Source organism: Hemiscyllium ocellatum, chromosome 38 (assembly GCF_020745735.1).
Source record: "Hemiscyllium ocellatum isolate sHemOce1 chromosome 38, sHemOce1.pat.X.cur, whole genome shotgun sequence".
NCBI classification, from domain to species: Eukaryota; Metazoa; Chordata; class Chondrichthyes; order Orectolobiformes; family Hemiscylliidae; genus Hemiscyllium; species Hemiscyllium ocellatum.
The window spans coordinates 39,329,705-39,344,038 of record NC_083438.1 but is presented as its reverse complement, the minus strand read 5'-3'; the positions used below and the strand labels follow the sequence as shown (position 1 = coordinate 39,344,038).

Below are 14,334 nucleotides of genomic sequence, written 5' to 3'. Positions count from 1 at the left end.
AGGCAGCAGAGGGAAGTGGCCGAGCAGGGGCTGATCACGAAGGTCACAGTTCCCATAGGGAGGGCCTCAACCGGGACCTTGGGGTCATGTTACACTACAGGTAATCATGTTACACTACAGGCGATCGTGTCACACTACAGGTAATCACCATTGCACTACACACACACACACTCTCACGCACACACACTCACACATATTTCTACACACACACACACACACACACACACAGATACACGTTTATGGGGTGTATTTGAACTTGCAGAGTTACATTGTATTTTGCTCAAAAACTACATGAATCCGTGTACGATTCTGTAAATCCCTTCTTTAGATGAGAATCGGTCTGCCCACTGTGGCACAGACAGCCTCACACAGGGCAACTCACACCTTCAATACATGATCTGGGCCGAAACAACACCAATTGTTAAAGTTCATTTGGGAATGTAACTTTTAAAATAAAGGCTTTATGGATTATCTATTAAAGAACTGAAACTGACACACCCATTCGAACAGGTGAGAGACTGAACAAACAACCCAGGACTTTCACAATATCTCATTTCAGTTACATAACACTGGAGATGTTTCCGGTAAATTCTGGGTCTTACAATCTCACTCTTCACAAACACCTGATGAAGGAACGTCACTCCGAAAGCTACTGCTTCCAAAGAAGCCTGGTGGACTATAACCTGGTGTGGTGCGAGTATAAGTTTAAATAGACAAGGTCTTTTCCCTGGGGTGGGGGAGTCCAGAACTAGAGGGGCATAGGTTTAGGGTGAGAGGGGAAAGGGACTTGAAGGGCAACAGGCTGAGTGAGACTGAGAGAGGGGGAGTGAGAGTGTGAGAGAGACGGGGAGTGAGACAGTGTGAGGGGGGAAGTGAGTGAGAAAGGGGGAATGAGAGTGTGTGAGGGGGGAGTGAGTGAGAAAGGGGGAGTGGGAGTGAGTGAGAAAGGGGGAGTGAGAGTGTGTGAGGGGGGAGTGAGAGTGTGTGAGAGGGAGTGTGAGAGTGTGTGAGAGGGGGAGTGAGAGTGTGAGAGAGGGGAGTGAGAGTGTGTGAGAGGGGGAGTGAGAGTGTGTGAGGGGGAGTGAGAGTGTGTGAGGGGGGAGTGAGAGTGAGAGGGGGAGTGAGAGTGAGAGAGGGGGGAGTGAGAGAGTGTGAGTGGGGAGTGAGAGTGAGAGAGGGGGGGAGTGAGAGTGTGAGAGAGGGGAGTGAGAAGTGTAGGAGGAGGAGTGAGAGTGAGAGAGTGGGAGTGAGAGTTTGAGAGGGGGGAGTGAGAGAGTGAGAGTGTGTGTGAGAGGGGGAGTGAGAGAGTGAGTGAGAGGGGGAGTGAGAGTGTGAGTGGGCGGGGAGTGAGAGAGGGGGAGTGAGACTGTGTGAGAGGAGGAGTGAGAGTGTGAGAGAGGGGGAGTGAGAGTGTGAGAGAGGGGAGTGAGAGAGTGTTAGAGGGGAGTGAGAGTGAGGGGGGGAGTGAGAGTGTGAGAGAGGGGAGTGAGAGTGTGAGAAAGGGGGAGTGAGAGTGTGTGAGGGGGGAGTGAGAGTGTGTGAGAGGGAGAGTGAGAGTGTGTGAGAGGGGGAGTGAGACTGTGTGAGAGGAGGAGTGAGAGTGTGAGAGAGGGGAGTGAGAGAGTGTTAGAGGGGAGTGAGAGTGAGGGGGGGAGTGAGAGTGTGAGAGAGGGGAGTGAGAGTGTGAGAAAGGGGGAGTGAGAGTGTGTGAGGGGGGAGTGAGAGTGTGTGAGAGGGAGAGTGAGAGTGTGTGAGAGGGGGAGTGAGAGTGTGAGAGAGGGGAGTGAGAGTGTGAGAGAGGGGAGTGAGAGTGTGAGAGAGGGGAGTGAGAGTGTGAGAGAGGGGGTGAGAGTGTGTGAGAGGGGGAGTGAGAGTGTGTGAGAGGGGGAGTGAGAGTGTGTGAGGGGGAGTGAGAGTGTGTGAGGGGGAGTGAGAGTGTGTGAGGGGGGAGTGAGAGTGTGAGAGAGGGGGAGTGAGAGTGTGAGAGAGGGGGAGTGAGAGAGTGTTAGAGGGGAGTGAGAGGGGGAGTGAGAGTGTTAGAGAGGGGGAGTGAGAGTGTGAGAGAGGGGGAGTGAGAGTGTGAGAGAGGGGGAGTGAGAGTGTGTGTGATGGGTGTGAGGAAGGTTAATTGTATGAACATACACAAAACCTTATCCTTTCTGTCACATTTGCATCTTTGCTTAAATCGATATCTAACCCCGTGCTGTCCCTGTCCCTGGGAGTGTTTGATGGTGGGGGGCGGACAGTGTAGAGGGAGTTTTACTCTGTATCTAACCCCGTGCTGTCCCTGTCCCTGGGAGTGTTTGATGGTGGGGGGGGGACAGTGTAGAGGGAGCTTTACTCTGTATCTAACCCCGTGCTGTCCCTGTCCCTGGGAGTGTTTGATGGTGGGGGGGGGGGGGCAGTGTAGAGGGAGCTTTACTCTGTATCTAACCCCGTGCCGTCCCTGTCCCTGGGAGTGTTTGATGGTGGGACAGTGTAGAGGGAGCTTTACTCTGTATCTAACCCCGTGCTGTCCCTGTCCCTGGGAGTGTTTGATGGGGGGGGAACAGTGTAGAGGGAGCTTTACTCTGTATCTAACCCCGTGCTGTCACTGTCCCTGGGAGTGTTTGATGGGGGGACAGTGTAGAGAGAGCTCTACTCTGTTTGATGGTGGGGGGGGGGGGGGGGGGGGAGATGTAGTGATGGTAACACCATGCCTCACTCTTGGTGGAAATGGCGCGAGGCCATCAGGTGATGGTGGTCCCCGAAGCGTCGTTCCCTGCAGACCCCCGGCTCCCTCTCACACACCATGTCACCGGCTCTGGGTGTCTGAACATGACGGAACGTTCTGGAACAGGAGCCAGACCACATTGATCAGGGAGGGGTGTGGACACAGACAGGGTGGGGAAGGTCAGAGCATGGCCTGCCCAGGATTACCCACAGTGGGCACTGCCCGAGACCCACACCAACTGTTCACCCTAAAGGGTGAGACAGTGACACTATCACTGACCTCCAGAGGGAGGGAAGGAGACAGGGAGGGGGTTACAGAGATAGGGAGGGGGTGTCGGGGCTGGAGGGGGTTGCAGAGTTTAAAGTCTGAGTGAAGATTTGTAGCTCGGGTGTCCGTTGTTGTGGTTCTGTTCGCTGAGCTGGAAGTTTTTGCTGCAAACATTTCGTCCCCTGGCTAGGAGACATCATCAGTGCTGTGGGAGCCTCCTGTGAAGCGCTTCTTTGATGTTTCTTCCGGTATTTATAGTGGTCTGTCCTTGCCGCTTCCGGTGTCAGTTTCAGCTGTCCGCTGTAGTGGTTTGTATATGGGGTCCAGGTCAATGTGTTGATGGAGTTTGTGGATGAATGCCATGCCTCTAGGAATTCCCTGGCTGTTCTCTGTCTGGCATGCCCTTTGATAGTAGTGTTTTCCCAGTCGAGAAAGGGCAAGCCAGACAGAGAACAGCCAGGGAATTCCGAGAGGCATGGCATTCATCTACAAACTCCATCAACAGACACATCGACCTGGACCCCATATACAAACCACTACAGCGGACAGCTGAAACTGACACCCGGAAGCGGCAAGGACAGACCACTATAAATACCGGAAGAAACATCAAAGAAGCGCTTCGCAGGAGCCTCCCACAGCACTGATGATGTCTCCTAGCCAGGGGACGAAACGTTTGCAGCAAAAACTTCCAGCTCGGCGAACAGAACCACAACAAAGGGGTAACAGAGATAGGGAGGGGGTGTAGGGGCGGGAGGGGGTTACAGAGATAGGGAGGGGCATAGGGGCTGGAGAGGGTTACAGAGATAGGGAGGGGGTGTAGGGGCTGGAGGGTGTTACAGGGATAGGGAGGGGGTGTAGGGGCAGCAGGGGGTTACAGAGAAAGGGAGGGGGTGTAGGGGCAGCAGGGGGTTACAGGGATAGGGAGGGGCATAGGGGCTGGAGAGGGTTACAGATGGTGTAGTGCAGCAATGAACAGGAAGGGGTTTGGGTCCATTGGGACAGTGTAGAGTGGGAGGGAATGGGAAGGGGTTTGAGTTCATTGGGATGGTGTACAGTGGGTGTGAACGGGAAGGGGTTTGGGTCCATTGGTGCGGGGTAGAGTGCGAATGAACCCCTCCGATGAGTCTTTTTGAGTTGAGGAAGGTTCCTCAGGAATCTCACTCTCTGTTTCTGACTTTGCAGGTGACCCCGTGACCCTCCCACTCCCTGCCTTCCCAGGATGTGCATCATGGCCTTTCCTGCCGCCATCTTGGAGTGGCCTTCCAACTCCCGCTAGCGAGTAACCCCCTGGAACGCCATCAATACCCTCTAACAGTGCCAAGCGAGCAGTGTTTTCTGGAGCCAATCAGAGCGCAGAGTGGGAGGAGGACGTTGGTGGGGTGTGGTATTGCTGAGTGATGCCCCTCTGAAGGGGACGAGCCAGACATTGGGCTGTGACTCCATCAGTTCCTTGTGCCATCCCCCTTGGGGCCCGCTGTGAGATACCAATGAAAATACCCACCAGAGTGCGTTTCCTGGCTGTGCTGGGGAGTGCCCAACTGTTGGTCATTCTGTTGGTGTACCGCGAGGGATCGCGCCAGAGGGTCAGTGCCATCGTCAGTGCCCTCTGGAAGACAAGATCAGTGCCCACCACCTCCCAGGCCAACAGCTCTCAGCCCGGAGATATCTACGCCAATCTCAGCCTCACCACCCCCATCGTGGTGGATGAAGACCAGCTCCCGTTCTGTCCATCGGTCTCACCGTACCTCAGTAAGTGGGCAAGGGGTAGGGAGTGACTCCGAACAGAGGGGGCACATGGGGTGGTATAGGGGTTAGAGAGATAGGGAGGGGGTGGAGGGGGTTACAGAGATAGGGAGGGGGTGAAGAGGCTGCAGAGGGTTACAGAGATAGGGAGGGGGTGTAGGGGGTTACAGAGATAGGGAGGGGGTGTAGGGGCTGGAGGGGGTTACAGAGATAGGGAGGGGGTGTAGGGGCTGGAGGGGGTTACGGAGATAGGGAGGGGGTGTAGGGGCTGGAGGGGGTTAGAGATAGGGAGGGGGTGTAGGGGCTGGAGGGGGTTACAGAGATAGGGAGGCGGTGCAGGGGCTGGAGGGGGTTACAGAGATAGGGAGGGGGTGTAGGGGCTGGAGGAGGTTACAGAGATAGGGAGGGGGTGTAGGAGCTGGAGGGGATTACAGAGATAGGGAGGGGGTGTAGGGGCTAGAGGAGGTTACGGAGACAGGAAGGGGGTGCAGGGGCGGGAGGAGGTGAGAGAGTTAGGGAGGGGTGGGGGTATTTAAACTGGGAGGTGTTAAATTGACGGAAGCGATCAGTAAAGATTTTGTCCTGTCGGATTGGTATTCCATGTCCTGACAGATGGAGGATAGAGGGAATGAACGGGAAGGGGTTTGGGTCCATTGGGACAGTGTATAGTGAGAGTGAACAGAAATGGGTTTGAGTCCATTGGGGCGTAGTAGAGTGAGAGTGAATGGGAAGGGATGATGCAAAGTAGGAATGACTGGGAAGGTGTTTGGGTGCATTGGGATGCTGTAGATTGGGAGTGAACAGGAAGGGATCTGGGTCCATTGGGACAGTACAGAATGGGAGTGAATAGGAAGGGGTTTGAGACCATTGAAACGGTGTAGAGTGGGAGTGAATAGGAAGGGTTTTGGGTCCATTGGGATAGTGTAGTATGGGAGAAGACAGGAAGGGGTTTGGTTCCATTGGGACCATGTAGAGTGGGAATGAACAGGAAGGGATTTGGGTCCATTAGGACGATGCAGAGTGGGAGTGAACAGGAAGGGTTCTGGGTCCATTGGGACGGTGTAGAGTGAGTGTGAACGGGAAGGGGTCTAGGTCCATTTGTGATGGTGTAGAGTGGGAGTGAATGGGAAGGGATTTGGGTCCATTGGGATGGTGCAGATAGGGAGTGAATTGTAAGGGATTGAGTCCACTGGGACGCTGTAGAGTGGGAGTGAACAGGAAGGTGTTTGGGTCCATTGGGACGGTGCAGAGTAGGAGTGAGTGGGAAGGGGTTTGTGTCCATTGGGACAGTGTTGAGTGGGGGAGAAAGGGAAGGGGTTTGAGTCCATTGGGACGGTGTAGAGTGGGAGTGAACGGGAAGGGGTTTGGGTCCAATGGGACGGTGTACAGTGGGAGTGAACGGGAAGGGGTTTGGGTCCTTTGGGATGATGTAGAGTGGGAGTGAATGGGAAGGGGTTTGAGTCCATTGGGACGGTGTGGCCTGGGAGTGAACTGGAAGGGGTCTGGGTCCATTGGGGGATGTGGAGTGGATGGGCTCTGTTTTGATTGTGTTGCCCTGTGGATGGTGGTGGGATGAATGTGGTGGATGGTGGTGGGATGCATGTGGTGGATGTGACGTGCCTGGGTTTACAGAGAGCATCAGCTAAAGTTCCACACAACAGACATTGTGGGGAAAAGAGTTCTGAGGGTCAGCATTGGGGCGTGTGGGTGTGTGTGTACGCATGTTCGGGGAGGTGTGTGTGGGTGGGGGTGTGTACACGCATGTTCGGGGGTGTGTGTGTGGACGCATGTTCAGGGGTGTGTGTGTGTGGGGGGGTGTGTGTACGCATGTTCAGGGGTGTGGGTGTGTGTGTACGCATGTTCGGGGGTGTGTGTGTGGGTGTGTGTGTACGCATGTTCGGGGGTGTGTGTGTGGACGCATGTTCAGGGGTGGGTGTGTGTGTACGCATGTTCGGGGGTGTGTGTGTGGACGCATGTTCAGGGGTGTGTGCGTGTACGCATGTTCGAGGGTGAGAGAGTGTGGGGGTGTGCGTATGCATGTTCGGGGGGTGTGAGTGTGGGGGTGTGTGTATGCATGTTCGGGGGGGTGTGCACGCATGTTCGGGGGTGTGTGTGAGTGTGGGGGTGTTGTGTACGCATGTTCGGGGGGGTGTGCGTGTGGGTGTGTGTGTACGCATGTTCGGGGGTGTGTGGGAGTGTGGGGGTGTTGTGTACGCATGTTCGGGGGGGTGTGCGTGTGTGTGCATGTTCGGGGGTGTGTGTGTGGGTGTGTGTGTACGCATGTTCGGGGGTGTGTGCGTGTGTGTGTGGGGGTGTGTGTGTGTGAGTGTGGGTGGGTGGGGGTTGGTCTGGAAGACCAAGCGTGTTGTGTAGGACAGCAGTGACCCTCCTGGGTAATGAGCAGAGACTGTGTTGAGTACGATCCCGAGGGTGGGGGGTGGAGTAGACAGTGAAGGAGGGTCTCTGGGAATACAGAGCGATCCTGAGGGACTGGGCCGGTGAGCTGAGGAATGGCAGACGGTGTCTAATTCCAGGAAATGTTGGGTGTAGACGGAGTGGGGGAGAGGGGTGACAGGTTCCAGAGTGGGTCTAACCCCCTGTCCCCATTCCCCGGTAGGTGGTCCAATCAATGTCACGTTCCCAAAGGAGCTGTCCTTGGAAGAGGTGAGGAAGAGGAACCCCATGGTGCTGGCCGGGGGGTGGTACAAACCCCCAGACTGCGAGTCGAACCACAGTACAGCAGTGTTGGTCCCTCACCGACACCGGGAGCAGCATCTGAAATACCTTCTGTATTACCTCCACCCCATGTTACAGAAACAGCAACTCCAGTACCGCATCTACATCATCCACCAGGTGGGGGCGCACCGGGACCCGGGGGGGGGTGGGGCACGGACCAGGGAGCAGGGAGTGGGGGGGGTGGGCGCGCACGGACAGGGTCACGTGGAGGTGTTTCAGGGTCTGTAGGGGATGGTTGTAAACAGAGCTCGGGCCGTGGGAAGGTACCGGGAGGGAGGGAGGGGAACGGTGTGGTGGGTGGGATACCAACCTGCTGCAAGACCCCCCCCAGGTGCCCCCCGTTCAGGGGCTGACCCCACTCCCTGTCTCCGTCTCTCTCTCTCTCTCTCTCTCACGCTCTCGCTGTTTCTTTCTCTCCCTCGCTCTCCCCTGTTTCTCCCCACCCCGATATTTCTCTCCCTCTGAGGTCTCTCCCTCCTGTCTGTGAGGTAGGGCTCGGGACGGTAGGGTGAGGGTGATCACTGAGTCGGGAGGATTCATCAGACTTCACTGTCTCACTGATTCCCTCTGTCTCACTCACTCTAAGTCTCTCTGTCTCTCCCACTCTCTGTCTCTCCCACTCTCTGTCTCTCCCACTCTCTGTCTCTCCCACTCTGTCACACTCTCCCATTCTGTCTCTGTCTCTGTCTCTCTCTCTCCCCTCGTCCCCCTCCCTGTCACATTCCCTCTCTCCTCCCCGTCACATTCCGCCTCTCCTCCCCGTCACATTCCGCCTCTCCCCCCCGTCACATTCCGCCTCTCCCCCCCGTCACATTCCGCCTCTCTCCCTGTCCCCCTCCCTGTCACATTCCCTCTCTCCCTGTCCCATTCCCTCTCTCCCCCCTGTCACATTCCCTCTCCCTCCCCCCTGTCACATTCCCTCTCCCTCCCCCCTGTCACATTCCCTCTCCCTCCCCCCTGTCACATTCCCTCTCCCTCCCCCCTGTCACATTCCCTCTCCCTCCCCCCTGTCACATTCCCTCTCCCTCCCCCCTGTCACATTCCCTCTCCCTCCCCCCTGTCACATTCCCTCTCCCTCCCCCCTGTCACATTCCCTCTCTCCCCCCCTGTCACATTCCCTCTCTCTCTCTGACACATTCCCTCTCTACCCCGTCACATTCCCTCACTCCCCCCATGTCACATTCCCTCACTCCCCCTGTCACATTCCCTCTCTCCCCCAGGCTGGGAACACTACCTTTAACAGAGCAAAGTTATACAACGTGGGCTTTAAGGAGGCGATGAAGGACACAGACTGGGAATGTCTGTACTTTCACGATGTGGATCTTATCCCTGAGGATGATCGCAACCTCTACACGTGCGAGAAAAATCCCAAACACGCCTCTGAATCTCTGGACAAATTCGGATACAAGTAAGGAGGGAGTGGGCACTGTCGGAGGGTCAGTGCTGAGGGAGTGCCGCACTGTCGGAGGGTCAGTGCTGAGGCAGTGGGCACTGTCAGAGGGTCAGTGCTGAGGGAGTGCCGCTCTGTCGGAGGGTCAGTGCTGAGGGAGTGGGCACTGTCGGAGGGTCAGTGCTGAGGGAGTGCCGCACTGTCGGAGGGTCAGTGCTGAGGGAGTGGGCACTGTCGGAGGGTCAGTGCTGAGGGAGTGCCGCACTGTCGGAGGGTCAGTGCTGAGGGAGTGAGCACTGTAAGAGGGTCAGTGCTGAGGGAGTGAGCACTGTAAGAGGGTCAGTGCTGAGGGAGTGAGCACTGTAAGAGGGTCAGTGCTGAGGGAGTGCCGCACTGTCGGAGGGTCAGTGCTGAGGGAGTGCCGCACTGTCGGAGGGTCAGTGCTGAGGGAGTGCCGCACTGTCGGAGGTTCAGTGCTGAGGGAGTGCCGCACTGTCGGAGGGTCAGTGCTGAGGGAGTGCCGCACTGTCGGAGGGTCAGTGCTGAGGGAGTGCCGCACTGTCGGAGGGTCAGTGCTGAGGGAGTGCCGCACTGTCGGAGGGTCAGTGCTGAGGGAGTGCCGCACTGTCGGAGGGTCAGTGCTGAGGGAGTGCCGCACTGTCGGAGGGTCAGTGCTGAGGGAGTGCCGCACTGTCGGAGGGTCAGTGCTGAGGGAGTGCCGCACTGTCGGAGGGTCAGTGCTGAGGGAGTGCCGCACTGTCGGAGGGTCAGTGCTGAGGGAGTGCCGCACTGTCGGAGGGTCAGTGCTGAGGGAGTGCCGCACTGTCGGAGGGTCAGTGCTGAGGGAGTGCCGCACTGTCGGAGGGTCAGTGCTGAGAGAGTGCCGCACCATTGGAGGGACAGTGCTGAGGCAGTGGACACTGTCGGAGGGTCAGTGCTGAGGGAGGGGGCACTGTCGGAGGGTCAGTGCTGAGGGAATGGGCACAGTCGGAGGGTCAGTGCTGGGGGAGTGGGCACTGTCGGAGGGTCAGTGCTGAGGGAGTGGGCACTGTCGGAGGGTCAATGCTGAGGGAGTGCTGCACTGTCGGAGGGTCAGTGCTGAGGGAGTGCCGCACTGTTGGAGGGTCAGCGGTTAGAGTTCCCTGTGATGGAGCCAGTCACTGCTGTTTTGTTTATAATCTGCAGAGTAGTGTTCCCGCATTACTTTGGAGGAGTTTCGGCGTTTACCCCTGACCAGTTCATGAAGGTCAACGGCTTCCCCAATAATTACTGGGGATGGGGCGGAGAGGATGATGACATCGCTAAAAGGTATGGGGTTTCCATCTGAACTCCCAATGAGACGGGATCTCATTGCATGATGGAGCAGGCTCGATGGACTGAATGGCCTCACTCTGTCCCACGTTGTCATCTCGCCTTCATTGTAACTCCACAGACAGACCTGGGAGCAATGGAACACACAAACTCCCCCAACCCCATCTCACTAAAATGACTGAACATCCTCTGTACAGACAGAACCATCGTTTGTGGGTCTGATCTGAACTGGATAGACACATCCGGAACCTGAAACTATGTCCCAGAGAGGATTCACGTTCACTCAGAACTTCATCACCCTGGGAGAAGCTGCAGCATTGTCTCAGTTAGACCCACCCTCGGAGCACCGTGCACAGTTCCAGTCTCCCTATCCCTCAGTCAGACCCACGCTCGGAGCACCGTGCACAGATCCAGTCTCCGTATCCCGCAGTCAGTCCCACACTCGGAGCACTGTGCACAGTTCCAGTCTCCCTATTCCTCAGTTAGACCCACACTCGGAGCACTGTGCACAGTTCCAGTCTCTGTATCCCTCAGTCAGACCCACACTCGGAGCACCGTGCACAGTTCCAGTCTCCGTATCCCTCAGTCAGACCAACACTCGGAGCACCGTGCACAGTTCCAGTCTCCGTATCCCTCAGTCAGACCAACACTCGGAGCACCATGCACAGTTCCAGTCTCCGTATCCCTCAGTCAGACCAACACTCGGAGTACCGTGCACAGTTCCAATCTCTGTATCCCTCAGTCAGACCCACACTCGGAGCACCGTGCACAGTTCCAGTCTCTGTATCCCACAGTCAGACCCACACTCGGAGCACTGTGCACAGTTCCAGTCTCTGTATCCCACAGTCAGACCCACACTCGGAGCACCGTGCACAGTTCCTGTCTCTGTATCCCTCTGTCAGACCCACATTCGGAGCACTGTCCACAGTTCCAGTCTCCGTATTCCAATAATGATCTGGGGGGGGATTTTGGATAAACACATGAAGGAGATGCTGATGGGAGAGGGGAGGGGAGAAGATGGTGGAGGGGTGGGGCAGGAATTCCGAGATGGGTCAGGGAATGATCTGGCGCTGTGTTCTGTCTCTTTTCAGGGTCTGGCTGAACGGGATGTCGGTATTCCGGACTGCTCTGCACCTGGCCCGTTACAAGATGGTGAAACACTCACGTGACAAGGGGAATGAGGAAAATCCCAAAAGGTATCCGGGTATTCCCAGTGTCTCAGGGGGTGGAAGGTGGAATAAGGGCTATCCCAGTCCTCAGCCATGGGGCGCGTGGACTCAGGACCCCTGCTCCGGTTACAATGGTCTCTGATTGATCGGAGCGGGAAGGTTAGTGAGGAATGTTCTCCAATCGGAGCGGAATGGTTAGTGAGGAATGTTCCCCGATCGGAGCGGGAAGGTTAGTGAGGAATGTTCCCCGATCGGAGCGGGAAGATTAGTGAGCAATGTTCCCCGATCAGAGCGGGAATGTTAGTGAGGAATGTTCCCTGATCGGAGCGGGAATGTTAGTGGGGAATTTATATCCTGCTATATCCCTTGACAGCCTTCCTCACTGTCCCTAACTCCCCCAATGTCCGTGATCTCTGTAAACGTATTAATCAGGCCCCTGACATTATCATCCAGATTATTTCTCTCTGTCTCAGTGACCACAGGGGTCCCATCACGGATCCCTATGGAACATCACTGGACACAGACCCCCCCAGTTACACACACACCCCCTCCACACCCACGCTCTGTGTTCTGTGACCAAGTTAATTGGATGAGGGGGGAGGGGGGAACAGTCTAACGTCAGGGGTGACAATTCTAACGGGGAGTGGGGCAGGAGCAGGGGCAGCTGGGGTTGGGGGTGTCTCACTGTCTCATTTCTGAAGGCTTCCCATTTTCCAGCCGTCCCTTTACCTGTGAACATCTGCCTCCAATCAGCTTTTGAAAGTTCCTGCCTAATACCATCAAAATTGGCCTTTCTCCAATTTAGAACTTCAACTTTTAGATCTGGTCTATCCTTTTCCATCACGATTTTAAAACTAACAGAATTATGGTCACTGGCCCCAAAGTGCTCCCCCACTGACACCTCAGTCACCTGCCCTGCCTTATTTCCCAAGAATAGGTCAAGTTTTACACCTTCTCTAGTAGGTACATCCACATTCCTGAATTTCCCTCTGACTATTCGGGGGTCTATAATACAATCCCAATAAGGTGATCATCCTTTTCTCATTTCTCAGTTCCACCCATATAACTTCCCTGGATGTATTTCCGGGAATATCCTCCCTCAGCACAGCTGTAATGCTGTCCCTGATCAAAAATGTCACTCCCCCTCCTCTCTTGCCTCCCTTTCTATCCTTCCTGTAGCATTTGTATCCTGGAACATTAAGCTGCCAGTCCTGCCCATCCCTGAGCCGCGTATCTGTAATTGCTGATATCCCAGTCCCATGTTCTGAACAATGCCCTGAGTTCATCTGCCTTCCCTGTTAGGTCCCTTACATTGAAATAAATGCAGTTTAACTTATTAGTCCTAACTTGTCCCTGCCTGCCCTGACTGTTTGACTCACTTCTGTTCTCAGCTGTCTCAGTCTCAGATCGATCCCTTACCTCACTATCTCCCTGGGTCCCCCACCCCCACCAGCCTTACTAGTTTAAATCCTCCCAAGCAGTTCTAACAAATTTCCCTGCCAGTATATTAGTCCCTTTCCAATTTAGGTGCAAGCCGTCCTTCTTGTACAGGGCACTCCTACCCCAAAAGAGATTCCGATGATTCAAAAATGTGAATCCTTCTCCCATACGCCAGCTCCTCAGCCATGCATTCATCTGCTCTATCCGCCTATCCCTACCCTCACTAGCTCATAGCACTGGGAGTAATCCAGATATTACTGCCCTTGAGGACCTCCTTTTTAAATTCCTGCCTAATCTCCCTTCAGAATCTCAACCTTTTCCCTTCCAATGTCGTTGGTTCCAATGTGGACACTGACCTCCTGCTATCCCCTCTCCCCCGTGAGAACATTCTGCACCCTCTCTGAGACATCCTTGATCCTGGCACCAGGGAAACAACACACCATTCTGCTTTTTCTCTGCTGGCCACAGAAACATCTGTCTGTACCTCGAACGAGAGGGTCCCCTATTAGTTAGTGGGATAGGGAAGTAGGGAGGGGATAGCGGTATGGGGATGGAGATAGAAATGGGGGGGGGGGTGGGGGGAAGAGAGAGAACTTGGAGAAGAGCCATTGGATGGAGATTGGGATAGAATTGGGGAACAGGGAGATGTGGGGGACGGGAGGGGATTAGGGGATAGAACTGAAGGAGACATGATGGACTGAATGGCCGGATTTTGTGACAGTTTAATGATTCCCTCCCTCTGCCCCTCCAGATGGAATCTGCTGACCAAGACAAGGAGCACCTGGAAGCAAACTGGGTTGAATAACCTCGATTACATCCTTCTCTCGAAAGAGTATCTGCCTCTGTACACCAACATCACTGTCGACATCGGCACTGAGAAAGGAGGGCCCCAGCGAGCCACGTGACCCATCCTCACCCACCCACTCTCCCTCAGGATTAGGGATGAACCCCTCCCCCCTTCACTACAGCAGCTGTCACCCTCAGAAACCCCACCCTGGCCAGCTGAGGACCTGAACTTTGCAAAGATTGACTTTCTGGTTGTGAATAGGTCTCTATTTGTTTTTTTGGGGATTTTAGGGGCTCGCGAGTTTTCGCTGTGGCCCACACCCCCTCCCCAAATGGACTCTCTGGATCGAAGGGACTCTCTCCTGTGCCCCTTGCCACTTCTGTTCCTACCCACACTCTAAGCGCCACCTCAAGGTACCGCGTGACATGAGCTGACCAGCTATGGAAGACATCACCAGTGGTACACGTGTGTGTGTGTGTGAGTGAGTATGTGAGTGAGTATGTGTGTGAGAGTGTGTGTGTGTGTGGGTGTGTGAGAGAGAGTGTGTGTGTGTGTGTATATGTGTGAGAGAGTGTGTGTGTGTGTGTATTTGTGAATGTGTGTATGTGAGTGTGTGTGTATGTATGAGTGCGCGCGCGCGTGTGTGTGTGTGCACGTGTGTGTGCGCGCATGTGTGAGAGTGTGTGTGAGAGAGTGTGTGAGAATGTATGTGTGTGAGTGTGTGGATGTGTGCGTGTGTGTGTGAATGTGTGTGTGTGTGTGTTTATGTGTCAGTGTG

General features: G+C 55.3%; 1 protein-coding gene across 1 annotated transcript; it reads left to right on the top strand.

The window, feature by feature from the left end:
* Positions 1–611: 611 nt before the first annotated feature.
* Positions 612–13,815, top strand: LOC132833873 (beta-1,4-galactosyltransferase 3-like). Its single transcript, XM_060852517.1, has 7 exons — positions 612–686; positions 4,163–4,729; positions 7,341–7,576; positions 8,680–8,867; positions 10,035–10,157; positions 11,252–11,356; positions 13,521–13,815. The coding sequence occupies exons 2-7, from the start codon at positions 4,468–4,470 to the stop codon at positions 13,672–13,674; spliced, it is 1,068 nt and encodes a 355-aa protein (XP_060708500.1). The 5' UTR covers positions 612–686; positions 4,163–4,467; the 3' UTR covers positions 13,675–13,815.
* Positions 13,816–14,334: the final 519 nt, after the last annotated feature.